Genomic DNA, 17846 nt, shown 5'->3' with positions numbered 1-17846 from the left:
GGGGAGCGCCCCGTCTCTCCGGCCGCAAATCCTGTTGTCCTGCTGGGACGCAAATGGCGGCGGCTGTAGCCGCCGCCGTTTGTGTCCCTGGCCTGCAGTCAGCCGTGATAGGCTATGTAAATCTTTACGTAGCCTATCACGGCTGACTTTAAAAAAAAAAAAAGCGCGTACGCAAATGGCGGCGCCCATGGGCGCCGCCATTTGCGTTCCTTATTTTGGCACGGGTAGTCTACGTAAATATTTACGTAGACTACGGCGAAAATAAGGGCAACGCTATTAAATATTTACGTAGACTACCCGTGCCAAAATAATGAACGCAAATGGCGGCGCCCATGGACGCCGCCATTTGCGTACGCGCTTTCCCCCCCCCAAAGTCAGCCGTGATAGGCTACGTAAAGATTTACGTAGCCTATCACAGTGTTTTTTGAAAATCTAGCCGTGATAGGCTACGTAAATCTTTACGTAGCCTATCACGTTTGTGGTTTTTTGTTTTTTGTTTTACTTGGAAATGGTGGCGGCAGCAGCCGGTCAGAAGACCGGCTGCTGCCGGGAGCCGCCTGGAGCCGCCGCCGTGAGGGACATTCGCCAAAGATAAGTCCCATCCTGGGGGGGGGGGTGGCGGGGCGGTGGTGGACCGTTTCTCCACCAATTTTGGGGAGCCGAATGCATTGGCATTCGGCCTCCCGGAGATTCGTGGAGAAATTCTCTGTCATCCCTACACATGACATTGTGGCCATCCCAGGGATTTTTGTAGAAAAAACGTTTTTTCTGAGACTACTTTTAGTACGATTGTTTTCCTTAATTCAGCTCGTCTGTGCTTCTGTTGCGGTGTGTACCAACTAGGGATGTACGAAACACTTACCAAATAGGATGTACCAACTAGGTGCTCCATCCCCCCCTCCGAAATCCTCAATGGGGGGAGGCAATCCGTTTCTCCCCCCCAGAATCCTGCCTGGCTGGCTCCACTCCACGGCCAGGCCGCGGAGCCGCCGGCTGGGCCAACCCGCAGCGGGGCCTCCAGCCGTTGCTGGGCTGCTGCGGATGCAAATGGCATCCTGAGTAGGATAGGCTACGTAAATATTTACGTAGTCTATGACGGCTAAACCGGGAATGCAAATGGCATCCCCTGTGCCATTTGTGTTCCCGTTTTCTCCGTGATAGGCTTCATAAATATTTACGTAGCCTATCACGGGCTACCACAGGGATGCAAATGCCGTCCCCTACTCAGGATACTATTTGCATCCGTAGCAGCCCGGCAGCAACCGGAGCTGCCGCTGCCGCCACCACCGGAGCTACCGCCGCAGCCAGAGCTGCAGCCGGAGCGACAGCCAGGTAGGCTCCGTTTCGCGGGGCTTTTGCAGGGTGGTGGGGTGGGTTGCTCCGTTCCGCCATGGATTCCGGGGGGCTGAATTCACTGGAATTTGGCCCCCCTGGGATCCGTGGCGGAATTCTCTAACATCCCTAGTACCAATCCTCCTCATTTACTTTGTCATAATAGCCCTCCTCAGGAGTGTGTCTTTCACCTGGCCGTGACCTCACTGACCCCAGTCAAGGGGTGTTTCCCCAATGTATGAGTGAAGCCACCCATACATTGATCCCTGTCAGGAGGCCCTAGCCAGCCTCTTTCAATCTACTCCAGTAGCCAACTCCAGACACAGACAAAGGATTCTCTTCAAGGCTTTATTCCTTTTACAACTTAATAACTCTATCACCAGCGACTAAGCTATGAACAGCAGAGTAATCTATGTTGGAAACAGTTGGTCCCCGTTTGAACGAGTATCACTTGCAGACCCTGAACTTATGGGCTAGGGAGAGTCCCTCCCCTTTTCCCTTGGGTCCTCTGGACGTGACGCCACTACGCCTCCTTTCCGCGCCCTCCATAGCTCGTCGCTCTCTGCGTCTGCGTCGAGCATCCAACCAGACCTCCTCCCTCACTCTTTCACTCCCAGGACTGCTGTCTATGTCTGGAATGCCGGCAGGAGGAATCTCTGCCAGCTGCAGGGCCTGGGAGGGATGAGCGCGCTCCTCTCCCACGGACGGCTGTTCCTCCTCAGAATCAGAACTGCTCTGAGGTTCTATGGGCTCAGTATCCACCCTGACAATCCCTGCCATGGTGTACCTATAGTTCCCTGTGGTGGGGCTGTCCCACAGCAGGGATGGGACCAGCCATATAACTCTGTCCCTTGGACTATTCCCCCTGGCTTCAGACTGTCTTGACTGCAAAGCTATGGGCTGGTTAAGGACATCTGCCACCTAGTAACTGAAGATGGTGCTGCAGGCCTCAAACACACAGACACATTAAAATTAATTAATGCATTTTAAAAACCAAATAACCTTGAGGTCCACCTCTAGGGTCCCCTTAGTATGCATGCCAAGTTTCAGATGCCTGGGTTGCATGGTCTTGGTAGCTATGGTACTGCCAGACAGACATCCTCTTTTATTATTATGGATGAATATGTTACCTTACTCTGTTATGGTAATCAAATTTAGCTTACATGGGAAATGCATATATCTGATAATTTTTTAAGCAGTTTCCTGTTGCTTTTCCACAGGGATATAGCCTATGAAACTAACAAAAAATAATCCTAAGAACATCATGTTAGTTTATGTTCCATAGGTAACGGGTGTTGATAAGATCCCAGGCTCCTCTGGCAGAACATGTAATTATTCAGTGCATAAAGGAGAGAAATCAGAGAGTTCAAAAAGAGGAGCAAAATCCACAGTATTCGCCCTAAATATTTAATTGCTGCAAATTCTTTAGGCTCCTGTCCTGTTTGTTTAGGATCCGCATGACACAGCAATGGAGTTGAATATGAATAGAATGGTCAGTCTATTCCTTAAAGAGCTCTGTGGGAGCCTTCCATTCTGAAGTGAGTGGGGCTTTCCCCAGTCCAGTGGTTTGAGTGCCATATAGACATAGTAGTGGTGGGGGGAGGAAACTAGGATTTTTCCATTAAGGACCCAAAGTACTCTGACTCTGACCTTATGCATACATTTGTCTAGCCACTGAGTCACTGAGCGTATATAGTATTGTGTGACTTTCATTTCTTTGGAAGCTTGTTATATTAGAAAAATTGTTCCAAAGAAAGCAACAATTATGACATAAGCACATCTGGCTCTTGCAAATTATTCTTTATTAAGCTTACATTTAATTACATGTGCTGAAAGGTCTGTTTTTGATTACTGTAATTTTTTTTATTTGTCCATCTGAATGATAGTAATGTTGGAAATTACATACAAACCACCTGTTTTTGGGGTGCTTTTTTTTTTTAACTAATAAGGCAAATTGTATACAGATTTATTTGTGTGAGAGGGAATAGGATCGTCCTTGTTTATAGTGGTAGAATTATTGCTATTGCTAATTCAAGGTGAGATTTTAAGGTTGGCTGCTAGAGGGAAATTAAACCTATGTACTTTGTTCAGGAAATACTTAATAATGATTTAGGAATATGTCTTAATTGCACATCTTCTGGCAGGGTTCTGTTCAACTTCTGAAAAGTTAGGGAAGTTGAATGTAAGCTCTATTACTTTAAACAGTAATATTTAAAGTCGTTTTCATATTCCCATCTTTATGAATAGGGATTTACACTTCTATTCATCTTAGCGCTAAAGAGATTAGTTATGCAAATTCTTAAACTTACAGGTAGAAATAAAATTGTCTGACTGCTTCATATCAGTGAGAAATAAATAATAGGGTATTAAACAAAAGGTGCTCAGTACAGGTTACTGTAATATTCTATAATTCTTGATAGGTACTTGCTATTCAGTTTTAATTTATTTGATGGGTTTATGAGATCTGTTCTTTAATCATTAGGTTTGGATGCCTATTTTGATCATTTACCAGGCCTGGTGTAATATCCAGACAGCTTACCATTTCCTCTGTTAAATTGGCATTTTGGCCTTAATCCAGAAATCCCTCCTTTTCAACAGCATTGTCCTGCCAGCAAGATGGAGGGCCTCTGTTATCACACCTCCAGGGACTCAGAATATTTTGCCTGCCATTTAGGAATATCTGCTTCCAGACTTCTTAAAGAGAAAACTTGTTCTTGTTTTGCAGCAACTCTATGCCGCTCAGTTGGCCAGCATGCAGGTTTCACCTGGAGCCAAGATGCCCTCCACCCCTCAGCCGCCAAACGCGACAGGGACGCTCTCACCTACTGGGATGAAAAATGAAAAGAGAGGGACCAGCCCTATAACTCAAGTTAAGGTATTTCTTTGAGTTTGCTTTCATACACATTCCCTCTGATACATAATTCACTGTACTCTAGCATTTGTTTACCTATTTCAGGTAAGGAGAAGCAAGGACTGTCAACTTGGGTAGAGCAAGGCCATGCCTCCTTTGCTACCTTGAGGTAGTTGCTTCTGTAGATAGTATTAGAAGGCTTTTACACTGTCAGGACTTAGAGATAACAATCTCTGTCTACACAAACAAGGACATCCAGTGATACTGTAGCCCCACTGGGCTATTTACGGGTCACTGTATTTCTCTATGTTATTGTGTACTGCACCCACCAGACATAACCATGCTGTTGTTGACATGTCATGACCACATATCAGTTATGGTGAGTCAAGAGCCCCTGATCTTGCCAAGGGTCTTTGACCTTGACTCTTTTCTGGCTCACTTTCAACTCTGATGGTCCTCTTGAGAGTCTAAATATATCAGAGATCGACGTGACTAGAGTGATTGTTATTCCAGGATAAGTGATAATGCAAAACTAGGTTTTTATTTGCTACTGATAATTGAACTTCTACCACTTCTAGTCATGCATTCTTTTATATCTGGGAATTTTACATTGTTGTTCTTAAGTAAGCATGTGTGAGAAGGTGAAGTGAAGAGCCAATATGGATTTAGCAGTTTGATTCCCAAGCATGGGCAGCATGAAAAATCCCAGTGACTGAGGAGTTGTATGAGCCAGACGTGCAGCTGCTTCGCTGAGTTCTATGTTTAGCATAACCTGGGCAGGGAATCTATGCCTAAATCTTACTAATATTGCATTGGTAAGGCTGGTAGCCATGACAAAAAGGGGTGTTTGGGGGGAATTGGCCTTTCCTATGTGAGATGGCAAGGGAAACAACACGCCTTCTACTTACTTTACAAATCGATCATTGTTTTGAAAGAAGCCTCAGATAAAAATAATAAAAAAAAAAAATAAGGTCATCACTGCCAATTGATTGGGTGGAAAAAAAATGCCATGATGGCAGATTGATTGGGCCCTTGTTGATATCGCACTGTTGCTGGTATTTGGATTGCTTCTATTTGGTTTTGATGTATTGTCAAAAGCTCATGCATGCTTAATTGTCACTTTCTTAGAACTAGGAAGCTGCAGTGTAGTACTTGGCAGCAGCATGCAACAACTAAGCTCCTTTCCAGCTTTTTGTGGGCAGCTGGAATTTGTTTGTTAAGATCTATATCCAACATCATCCTACTTTCTTTCCTTCCTTAAAGAAGTCAGTAATACCATTTTTAATGAAGTAAAACGGAGATTATAATATGCATTCACAATGAATGTATAAAATACTGTAGGCTATAAGGTCACCATACCCCCTTACCCCAACACTAATAATCAGCTTTAATCCAGCAGTGGGAGTCCCCATTGTTTGAGTGGCATGTTCCCGATGGGAACAAGGCAGCCCCTCTGCATTGTTGTTCAGATCTTGTGTGCTTGCACTGACAAGTAGGATTCTGTATCCGAGAAAGTGGCTTGCCTGAAAAATCTTCAGGTTTCTTTAAATCCTTCATTTTTATGATTTTACAATTATGGAACCATTGTTTTGGGACAATATATCATGGATTATATGAACAAGGCCAGCCCTTCCATTAAGCAGAGTGAGGCAGCTGCCTCAGGCGGTGGATACTGAGGGCGGGCAGTTGTAGCATGCCCCCCCCCCGCGCCCCCGGGCCATCCTCCTGAGCTTGCCCTCCTGAAGTAGAAATGATCCCTTGCTGGCCTGGGCTGTCTTTCCCTCATGCCTAGTAGGCTTGACTCAATGCATCACAAACAGCCATTGGGAAAGGCCCTTGAGTAAGGGAGGAGACAGAGAGGCAGCCATCCCGGGACAGACATTCCAGCAGGCATCAGTTCTGTGTATGCTCATGTGATGCATGCTGGTGCCATGTTGCACTGCAGAATTGAGTGGGCAGTGAGCAGGCACCAGGCGTAGTGCTAAGCAAGCAGTGGTGAGGTATCGGAGAATAGAACTGTGTGTGTCACACAGCCTGTCCTGCTCCCCTTAAGCTAGCGTGTTGACCATGGATACAGTGGAAGATGCTGTCCCATCACCAATGAAGCAAGATTCGACTGCTGGTTCAGTCAGCTTCTGTACATGGAATTCTGTGTGTATATGTGTGATACCATGGATGATATTCTGGAGGTGACGGACTCGACCTTGGGGGAGCTGGGGGTGGCGACGGCCGACAGGAAGCTCTGGCGTGGGCTGGTCCATGAAGTCACGAAGAGTCAGAAGTGACTGAGCGAATAAACAACAACAACAATGTGTGATACCATCTTGTCTGTTGTCTCAACAGCCAAATGTAGGGACATATGAGGGGATATATGATGTATGTACGTATGTATGTATATAAATAAATATAAATATAATGTTCTTAGCTCTGTGTCCAGATAGACCCTCCAAAGCTGGACTATTTATATATTTTAGCAGAAAAGTATAAAAATATAGACTTTTCCATGGGACAAGATAGCAGACATCACATCTTCCAGACTAATACTTAAAAGAGAGATGAGAATATTGGATGTTTATATAGGGCATAACTGGAAGGGGCTGAAGATGAGTGGCCTGTGGGAATTGATTGGATGTGATGAAACAACACAGCCAGTCTGCCAAAATATCCACCATGAGGATATCCCCAAAAAGGTTCTTAAGGAGTTCTAATGTCATTGTCCTGAAAGCCATATTACTCTCCCCCCACTATCCCATATCACTTACTGATAAAAGACTATATTTTCAGTGACTTCTACAAATTAAAATCACTGGTGGGGGTAATGCCTATATAGCATGACCTAGAAATTATGTAAACTGTAGAGGAAGTGTAATATTATAAATGTATAATTATACAGTATATATGACAAGGTGTACCATGTAGACTCTTGACTTGATAGCAAGAACAATGGCAATGATAATATAATGGAGCGTATCATTGTATTCTTTCATAGATTTCTAAGCTTTGAAGTGTTCAGTGCTGTCTGCTGAAATATAGATGATGCACCCTGATATCCAGCAGATCTCAGCTTTGGGCATATTTTAAATGAGAGAGTCATGTTACCAGGCTCGTTTCATTTTAATTACAGAAAATCAGTATTCTGATGTTCCAAAAATGCTGTGCCCGGCTGATTGCTAACAAGTTCAACACAGGGTACAAGCTGTCTGGTGAATAGGGCAAGGTTGTGTTGTAAAGGGGAGTGGTAGATCAAAAGAACAAGTTTCTGAGATTCTTTGTTTTCTAGAAGTTAGGTATGTCTTAAGATTAGATACACACACGTTTTCACTATGTGAGCCCCATTTTTCTCATTTCACTGACACAAAACACAACACAAAGTGTGCAGCTATCTCTCGTAATGATATGGCTACACATCTGCTTATGCCAATACCAAATACACAAATGTACCTTGTCTAGATTTACATGCATGCCATATATTACATGCTAACACATTTTTAATGCTCTAAAGCGTATTCCAAAAGCATGGTCTGACCTTTGCAATATTTAACAGCAATCATATATCCAATTCCACTTGAACTATGCCAGGCTATATGACGCACGACGTAAAAATAGTGGGATGTTTTAAGCAAAATTGCAGAAATAGTGATGTGTCTGTGCTGTATACACAGCACAGGCCATTGAATTTTTAGATCATAATGCAGCATATTTTTCATGTAGTTCATTGTGGACTAAGGACAATGTCCATGTTACAGCATATGACAACCGGGATTCTTAGGATCCAATCTGATCTATAATAACTAATAATCTGATCCTGAACTCTGCTACAGTGAGGCATAGCACATAGATTCAGGCATTCACATTTCTGTGCCGTGCAAGAGGACAAATGCTCTAGTATGGGAGCAGCAGCAGCAATCAACCAGTGCATTACAGAAATGGCATGCATTTTTGGGGTTTTTTTTTACAGGGTAGGTTTCTAATGGCTCCTGGTGTGAAAAGGTCCTGGCCCTAGTTCTTGAGTCTAAATGCAAAAATTCACTGCGAAATATCAGCAGGTACAATGCAGTTTAGTTGAATAGGAGCCAATGATGACAGAACCAATAGCTCACTTGTGCCATTTTAGCCACATTAGCAGTCATAGTTCAAGACACTAGCAATAGCAGTATGCTGCTTTAACTTCACTAGCACTAGTGCCCACCTGCCGTTGCTGTAGGATCAGGGTGCAAAATTTCATCATTTTACAATTTTGCCAAAAAAGTTACTGTAAATGGAATCTCCCCTCACCCCTCACCCTTCCATATCTTTGGAAGAAAAGGTAGAAATGCAGCTCCATAGAGTTTATGCACTGAGAAAGTCATGTAGAAAATGCATGGCTGCAATAGGGCCATGGATGTGTAGGGATAAACTAATATTAATGTTTAAAGTATTAAGGGTGCAATCCTATATATATTTACAGGGAAAAAAAGTACTGCAACTCCCAGCATTCCCCAGCTAGCTTGCTAGGAGTTGTAGGACTATTTTTCTGTCTAAACATGCATAGGATTGTGCCCTAAGTGTTTCTCCTTGCTTTCACCCATAACCCTATCACTCACACATGCGTACACACACACACACACACACACACACACACAAACTGCTTTGTAGTTTCAAGAACTTTCCAAGTAGACACAGCAAAGCAACGCAACAGAGCTGTTTGGATTTCTAAAAAATAATTCTTTGTAAATGCTGTAGGTTAATTTAGATCTCAGAAAACACATTAGGAAATTAAGCAGAAATGCGAGCTAATTCAAATTTTAATTTGTCAAAAAGAGTGATCCAGCCACATAGTTAATGTAAATAGAGGCACAGCACAGAGAAATAAATGAGGTTTTCCTTTCGTTGAATCTTCAAGGAGTGTAGATAATTAGCTTCTTTTGTTATTATTGCAGTAAATGCAGCATTGTCTGGGAGGTGTAAAATAGCTGTGGCTTTCTAAGTGATAATGTGTTTCATTTGTCTACTTCTAATAATTATTTACGTTAAACTCTTCTAGGATGATGCTGCGCAGCCACTGAATCTCTCAGCCAGACCCAAGACAGCGGAACCTGTCAAATCCCCAACATCACCAACACAGAGCCTCTTCCCTACTAGTAAAACCAGCCCTGTGAATGTGGTCAATAAAAGTGGAATCCCCAGCCCTATTGGTGCAGCTCTGGGAAGAGGATCTTCTCTAGGTACTCAGAAGGGGAGAAACAGGGATGATGTAGAAGAGGGATGGGCTGACTCTAGCATTGCATGGTCTACTTTTCTTTCTTAGCTAATGAGATAACTAAACTCTACTCCAGGAAAGCTTATGCCATAATACATTTGCTCGTCTTTAAGGCGCCACAAGACTCTTGGTTGCATTTTCCGCAACAGACTTACAAAGTTATCCCTCTGGAAATTATTTGGTTTATATCCCACCTTTCTGCCAAAAGTGGTGCTCAAGTTGGCCAACAATAGTAAAAGACAGAGAAAAACAATCTCAATTAAAACATAAAAACAAATCAATTTAAACACAGTCAAAAATACACCAATAAAAAGAAACAGAAATAAACAGCACCCAACCAATTAACATCCCCCCCAAACACACACACACACACACACACACGTCTTTTTTACGTGAGTCTGAATAAGCAGTCTTGCTTTATAACTTAAAGAGTGCTGTGCTGGATCAGACCAAGGCCTGGCTTGTCCAGCATCCTTTGCAAGAATCCCTGAAAGCAGCAGGTTTTAGGTGGTCCACCAGCAATTGCTCAAGAGTTTACCAGTGGACCTCAGACCACTCTTGATTTAGAAAGAAGAATTCTCCTCTCTTGAGACCACTGATTTCTAAAAGTGTATTTCTAAGAATGTTCTTAATTTAGCACATTCAGTCCCCGTATGCAACCACACATTCATTCATTCATTCATTCATTCATTCATTCAATTTATATCCCGCCTTTTTTCCTCCTTAAGGAACCCAAGGTGGCGTACATAATCCTCCTCCTCCATTTTATCTTCACAACAACAACCCTGTGAGGTGGATTGGGCTGAGAGTCTGTGACTGGCCCAAAGTCACCCAGTGAGCTTCCATGGCCGAGTGGGACCTAGAACCCAGATCTCCCGACTCCCAGTCCAACACTCTTGCCACTATACCACACTGGCTCTCACATATCCTTGTGAACAGCTCCTGCCCCCTTCCTGATAATCTATTCTATGCAGCAGGAGTAGGCAGAAGATAGATCTGGATCTACTGGTAGATTCCTGGGTGATTTCCAGTAGATTGGCAAGGATCTCTGGTTCCGAGTTTTTTAACAATAGCAATAACATGTGATTTTTTGTATAGAAGGACTGAAAGCTCAGTTCACTTCTGGTACTCAAAACAAATTGCTGAGCTCAGAATTCTCTAATTCTAACTGTATATCTTTTGCACCTGGCTCTGGTTGTGGATCTTGGGGTCACAGTTAAAAAAGAAAGCAAGAACTTTGCCCATCACTACTGGAGGTGTCCTGGAGGAACTGCAAGATCAATATGGGTGGTGCAGTTTACACAGGGAAAGGACACAGAAAACCTAGCACAGGATGGTATTAAAAACTGTGTTTTCCAGCTCTGTGCTTTTGCTCCTATACAGGCATGCCCCGAAACAACCTCTCCCAACCTGGTGCCAGATGTTTTGGACTGCAACTCCCATCATGCCTGACCATTGGCCATGATGGCTGGGGCTGATGAAAGTTGTAGTCCAAACATCTAGAGGGCACTAGGTTGAGGAAGGTGCCTGAGAAGTACGATTTACAGTGCAAAAAATAATACATTTCTGATTTCAACAAGAAAGTTGGGGGTGGCGGGGAATTCTTAGCAATTTCATTTCAAGGAGCTTGTGTTATTTTTAAAAGTTATGATCCTATTGGAACATGGAAGGAGAGAATATAAGAATTTGTACAATACGCAAAAAGCATTTTTATCTTATACCTTTATCTTTTTATTTTACCTTCAAAATTTTTATATATACATATTATCAGATTTGCTAGATATGGTAGGCAGCGTAAGGAATCACAACCTGCAGAACTGCCCTGTCTCTTTTACAGCTTTGGAGCTACAAAAGATGATACAGCTGTTGGCTTTTCCTGCCCTTTTCTTCCTCCATCCGATCACCAGCCCTGTCTCCCTATCACTCAGCTGTTGGGTCAGAACTGGCTCTGTTGGAGTAGAGCTAACAATGCTTGAACCCTAGCAGGATGCCTGGTGTTGATCCCTGAAATTACTTCTTGCTCCTCTTCTTAGTTGCTGTTGACTGTTTATACGAACAAGCAGCGGCAGGACCAAGGAGCCTCCACCATCTTTCTCTCTGGGCAGTGGTTCATACGGGGCCCAAAGGGGAGAGGGCAGATGAAGAAAGCCCAGCCCACTGAAGTCATCTTGCACAAGCCCGCCCCCCAAACCTGGAGCCAGCTGCATAGGGCATGTTTGATTTCCCCAGCAGGTGGGAGAAGTAGGGGCAGGTTGTAAATGAGGCAGGAGAATTCATACTTTTGCCTATTCTCTTTGGGGGAGCAGGGTTCTTAAACAGGATAGTTCCCTGGGTTATTACCTGGACGTGTTCAGCATTTAACAAACATATCAGTGCCTTGGGTTCTATTTCTTGTATTGTCGGATTCTCCAGAAATGTTGGACCCAGATGAAAATACGCAAACTTCTATATGCTATGCAGCTGACATGTACGCTAAGCTGCAAGCAAACGTAAAAAACAATTCACTAAATGTTTACCACATTATTTATTTATTTAAAACGTTTATACCTCACCTGACCTCAAGAAGCCCAAGGCAGCTAATAGCACAAGTTAACACAATAACTTAATCATTTTAAGAACACTTTGGCAACAATAAATACAATACAGCAGCCATAAAACACTAAAATAGCCGAGAGAGAAAGCTTCCCTTTGGGATGGCGTTCCAGAGCCATTAAAAAGGCCCTTTCTCTGGTCCCAAGAAGACATACCTCTGGGAATGCCTGACACCCAGGAGGGCCTCTGACAATTATATCATTAGGCAGGCGGGTTCATATGGGAGAAGGTATCCTGGTCCCAAACTATAAAGGGCTTTAAAGGTCATCACTAGCACTTTGAATTGGGCATGGAAACAAATTGGAAGCCAGTGTAAGGGATTTAACTGCTCCCTATATGTCATTCTTGTTAACAGCCTCACTGCAGCATTCTGCACCAATTGTGGTTTCTGAGAAGCACTCTTCAAAGGCAGCCCTATGTAGAGTGCATTGCAGTAATCCAGATGTGATGAAACTAAGGCATGTATCACTCTGGCCAAGTCTGCAGTCTCCAGGAGAGGATGTAATTGACGTACCAGCCTAACACTGTGTGGTTGGCAAAGGCATAGTACCTTAAACTCTCCTAACACTGAATGATTTTTTCCTTTGGTCTTAGTGTAGAAAACCTCTCTAAAAGACTAATATTTTCTACAATGAAATCCATCTGTGAAAGGAACAAGAGTGTATTTTATGCCTATACCTGCTTGGTTTTTTTTTTTTTTTGGTTTTTTTTCCTGATCAAGATGGGATGAAAATGTATTGTCTTAGTTTATTTACACCTTTGAGCTTATACTGAATAGATAACTTACATACTCACACACCTATGCTGTAAAATGTCATTCTATGACTAGAGTGCTTTGAATCCAGTATTATTCAATCACACTGAAAAACTAATTAAAATTCGTATAGTATTTAAATGGATGCCTCTGAAAGTTTGCATTTGGTTGCTTTTCTCATTCTCCATTTCAAAAGCTGCCTCACTGGGCAGAGTTCATTCATTAGGTGCTTTGTATGATTTACAGACACACACACACACACACACACACACTCACCCCATTTTCTTCAATAACAAGAATCTCAAATCACTAAGTAATATGATAAAATCGAAAGTGTTTTCATTTAACTATCCACATGTCCTGTGTACTTCACAGGGGAATGTAGTGGTCATGAGCAAGCCAATCCTTTGAGTTTCACCTAGCTCACAGAGTTGTTGTGAAAACAAGGTAAAACAGGGGTCAGTTAAATTATCTGGACTACCCATATGAATTCAGGATGGACAACAGCTTTAAAAAATAAATGCAGACTACTGTAACATAAAGTATATTATGGCAGAATATGTATGTATGTATGTATGTATATGATCTGAAAAAACAAAATACAAGTGTTTATTAAAAAATAATATATATATTTGTTTATAAATGCATTGTAAGAACTTTTGGTGACCCCTTCTGAGGTCTTAAAATAGGGCAGAAAATATACATGATTCCAGGTAGTTAGGTCATAAAATAATTTAAATAAACCATGAACATAATAATCAAGTATTCTATGCTGATAGTTCTAAGAACTATTCCCAGCTAAGTCGACATCAGTCTGGACAGAAAACAAAATCTGGATTTGTACTGATAGCTAATGATTGGTGCTCATGCTTAATGAAAAATGCATAGCTTTTAAGCTTGCCGCTTGTGAAATAACTAGTCTAATACAGTTATTAGGGGAGTGGATATATGTGTGTGTGTGTGGGATATCTCTTGCAAACAAAGAGAAATTTAATGCACTGCTTTAAAATCTGATTCCCAAAATAAACTTAAATACAGTTTCTGTTATTTCTAGACATCCTTTCCAGTCTTAATTCACCTGCCCTCTTTGGAGACCAGGACACAGTAATGAAAGCCATTCAGGAGGCTCGAAAGATGAGAGAACAGATCCAGAGGGAGCAGCAGCAGCAGCCACATGGTATTGATGGAAAACTTCCCTCCATGAATAACATGGGTCTAAACAACTGTAGGGCTGAAAAGGTAACGTGTTCCTCTTCTACCACGTCCGCTGCTCATTTTTACTTGCAATTGTTATCTGGCCAATGGCCTCTTAACCTCATGTAGCAGTTTCTACCTTGCTGTTTTTAATCATGTTTGGTAATGACAAAAACAAATTTTCACTGCGTCATGTAGTTCCATAAAGTAGAACTCAGACTAAATTAGCCAGGATGAGACACTCACAGGAGGAAGGACCTCTAGGCTCCCAGACATACACAAATACAATTTGGTGCATATATGCTAGCTCAGTGGGCTGGGGAGAGCCATGTCCGATGAACAGAATAAACTTAAGAACAGCCCAGCTGGATCAGAAAAAAGGTTCATCTAGTCAAGCGTCCTGTTTCCCACAGTGGCCAAGTAGAAACTTCCCAGAAGCCCACAACCAGAGCATGAATGCAGTAGTCCTCCCTACTCCTCCACAATTGGCACTTAGTGGCATACTGGTTCTGTACATGGAGGTTCCATTTAGTCATCATAGATAATCAGTATTATAGAACCATCCTCCATAAATTTCTGTAATCCCCCTTTAAAGCCATCTAAACAAGTGGCCCTCATCACATCTTGTGGCAGCAGTGAATTCTATAAATTAAGTATACCTTTTGTGATGAAGTACATTCTTCTGTCTGCCTTGAACCTCTTGCCAACCATTTGGGTGGTCCAGGGTTTTACTATTATGGAAGAGGGAGAAAAAACATCTTTCTCTCTTTCCTCTGTGCCGTGCATAAATGTTATAGACCTCTGATCATGTCCCCCCTTAGTTGTCATTTTTCTAAACTAAAAATCCCCAAGTGCATTAGCTTTTCCTTGAAGGGAAAAGTGCTCCATCCCTTTAATCATTTTCTACACCTTGTGTCCACCTGATGGAGGCAGTGGGGGGAGTGTTGGGGGCCAGAACATACCGAGGCTGGGCGGCAGGCGCTGGCGGAGCGCTAGGGGCAGGCCATGCCAGCTAAGAGGAACAAGGGAGAGATGTGTAGTATCTGTCCCCTGCTCCCGGCCTGTCCAGAGCCAAAGGATGGCTGGGGGAGGCGTGACCCCATCTTCTGGCCTTCGTTTGCTTCTCTGCAATGCCAGGTCTGTTACCCAGAAAACCTCCCTCATCCATGACATGATCCTGGATGAGGGTGCAGACCTGGCATGTATTACGGAGACCTGGCTGGCCGAGGCTGCTGCTCCAACCCTTGCAGCCATGTGTCCAGCTGGATTTTCGTATGCACAGCAGCCGAGGGCTGGGGATTGGGGAGGGGGAGTGGCTGTTATCTACCGAGAGTCCTTGGTCTTCACCAGACCCCCTCTCCGGGAGACCAAGGTTGTTGAGTGCATGTACTGGAGGTTGGGCCCGAAGGGCAGTCTGGGGATTCTGCTCGTGTACCGTCCACCCCGCTGCATGACTGACTCCCTGGCCGAGGTGCTTGAGGTGGTCTCTGATGTGCGTGTACAGTCCCCTAACTTACTGGTGTTGGGGGACTTCAACGTACATTCGGAGGCCATCCTCACAGGAGCACCTCGGGACTTCATGGAGACCATGGCCTCCTGGGAGCTGCACCATATTCTAACTGGGCCCACCCATGTAGCCGGTCATGCACTAGACCTTGTGTTTGTTTCTGGAGAAGCGGGGAGTGATCTGGAAGTCGGGGGTATATCCACCACCCCCTTGTCATGGTCAGATCACTATCTGGTGATGTTGGACTTCTCGGTTCCACAACCCCTCCGCAGGGGTGGAGGACCCATTAAAATGGTCCGCCCCAGGCGTCTTATGGATCCAAATGGATTCCTGAACACGCTTGGGGATTCTCTGGGGCATGCCAACAGCCACTCGGTCAAGACCCTGGTGGGTGGCTGGAATGCCGCAATCACTGGGGCATTAGATCGGGTGGCTCCGAAACGCCCTCTCCCCCTGAACAGGGCTCGGACTGCACCATGGTTCAATCCGCGGTTACGAGCTCTGAAACAGGAGGTGAGACGGCTAGAGCGCCGGTGGCGGAAGTCTCGCTCCAAAGACGATCAGACATGGGCTAGAGCTATATCTTCAGCCTATCACGTGGCGGTGAAGGCAGCAAAAAAGGAATATTATGCTGCCTCCATCGCGTCTGCAGAGTGCTGCCCCAGGAGGCTGTTCCAAGTGGTCCGGAGCCTGGTCGGTCCTGTGGCTCCGGAACCACTGGAGCATTCTAAGGCCTCCTGTGAGGCTTTGGCAAGGCACTTTGCAGATAAAATTGATCAGATTAGGTGTGTTACTCTGCACACTGTGGATACAGTTAGTGAGCAAGAGGCGGCCTGTGGCAAACCGGTTTTGTGGGATCGGTTCCAGCTTCTTCCTCCTGATGAAGTGGACAAGGTGCTTTCATCTGTAAGGCCAACCACCTGCTTACTTGATCCTTGCCCATCTTGGCTCATTATGAGCTGCAGAGAGAGACTGGGTGAGGGGATCAAGGCGGTGGTGAATGCCTCCCTTGAGGAGGGAGTGATGCCATCAGCCCTCAAGGAGGCAGTGATAAGACCACTCTTAAAGAAGCCCTCCTTGGATCCTCAAGTTCTGAACAACTTTCGCCCAGTCTCAAATCTGCCATTTTTGGGCAAGGTGATTGAGCGGGTGGTGGCGGTGCAGTTGAAGGCACACTTGGAAGAAACTGATTATCTAGACCCATTTCAGTCGGGCGTCAGGCCTGGGCATGGGACAGAAACGGCCTTGGTCGCCTTGGTGGATGATATGAGGAGGGCTCTGGATAGGGGTGAATGCTCCTTCCTTGTTCTCCTCGACCTCTCAGCGGCTTTTGATACCGTTGACCACGGTATCCTCCTGGACCGCCTGGAGGGGTTGGGCATTGGAAACACTGTATTGCGGTGGTTCCAGTCCTTCCTCTCTGGCAGGTACCAGAGGGTAGCACTGGGAGAGGAGGTTTCGGACCCGTGGCCACTTACTTGTGGGGTCCCACAGGGTTCCATCCTCTCCCCGATGCTATTTAACATCTATGTGAAGCCACTGGGGGCTATCATCAGGAGGTTTGGGGTGCAGTGTCATCAATATGCGGATGACACTCAGCTCTACCTCTCATTCAAATCTTCACCAAGGTTGGCTGTAGAATCCCTGTCCAAATGTCTGGAGACGGTGAGTGGCTGGATGGGGAGGAATAAGCTGAAGCTCAACCCTGACAAGACCGAGGTACTTTTGGTGGGAGACAAGAGGAGGCTGGGGGATGTTGACCTGGTGTTGAATGGGTTACAGCTACCCTTGAAAGACCAGGTCCGCAGCCTGGGGGTCATTTTGGACTCCCAGCTGTCCATGGAGGCTCAGGTGTCAGCTGTGAGCCGGACAGCGCTGTATCAACTCCATCTGATACGGCGGCTGCGCCCCTACCTTCCCGACCATCTGCTCCCATCGGTAGTACATGCCCTGGTCTCCTCTCGTTTAGACTACTGTAATGCGCTCTACGTGGGGTTACCCTTGAAGACGGTTCGGAAACTGCAGCTGGTACAGAACGCGGCGGCTCGCCTGATTAAAGGCAGCCGCCGGCGAGATCACATCACTCCAGTGCTGAAGGAGTTGCACTGGTTACCAGTTGTTTTCCGGGCCAAATTCAAGGTGTTGGTTTTGACCTTTAAAACCCTATATGGTTCTGGCCCAGCCTATCTTAAGGAGCGCCTCCAGCAACACCAGACAGGCCGCTTAAAAAGATCAGCCTCAGATGGCCTTCTCTCTGTCCCATCAGCCAGGACAGCTAGACTGGTGGGGACGAGGGAGAGGGCCTTCTCTGTGGTGGCCCCCACTCTGTGGAACTCCCTCCCTAGGGAACTCCGTCATGCCCCCTCTTTAATGAGCT

At 44.8% G+C, this 17846-nt stretch overlaps 1 protein-coding gene across 26 annotated transcripts in view; it reads left to right on the top strand.

The window, feature by feature from the left end:
- Positions 1 to 17846, top strand: part of SOX6 (SRY-box transcription factor 6) — a 613575-nt gene that overhangs the window by 493675 nt on the left and 102054 nt on the right. For all 26 annotated transcript variants that reach the window (XM_084855012.1, XM_084855004.1, XM_084855009.1 and 23 more), the window contains 3 exons: positions 4058 to 4207; positions 9207 to 9387; positions 13823 to 14007. In XM_084855012.1, coding sequence (XP_084711138.1) covers positions 4058 to 4207; positions 9207 to 9387; positions 13823 to 14007 — 516 coding nt within the window. The remainder of the gene's footprint in view (positions 1 to 4057; positions 4208 to 9206; positions 9388 to 13822; positions 14008 to 17846) is intronic.

This window comes from Heloderma suspectum, chromosome 1, assembly GCF_057233095.1.
Source record: "Heloderma suspectum isolate Gila_16-S chromosome 1, 16-S_ref, whole genome shotgun sequence".
Classification (NCBI taxonomy): Eukaryota; Metazoa; Chordata; class Lepidosauria; order Squamata; family Helodermatidae; genus Heloderma; species Heloderma suspectum.
Note: the sequence above shows the minus strand (reverse complement) of the source record. Positions and strands in the feature narration are given on the sequence as shown.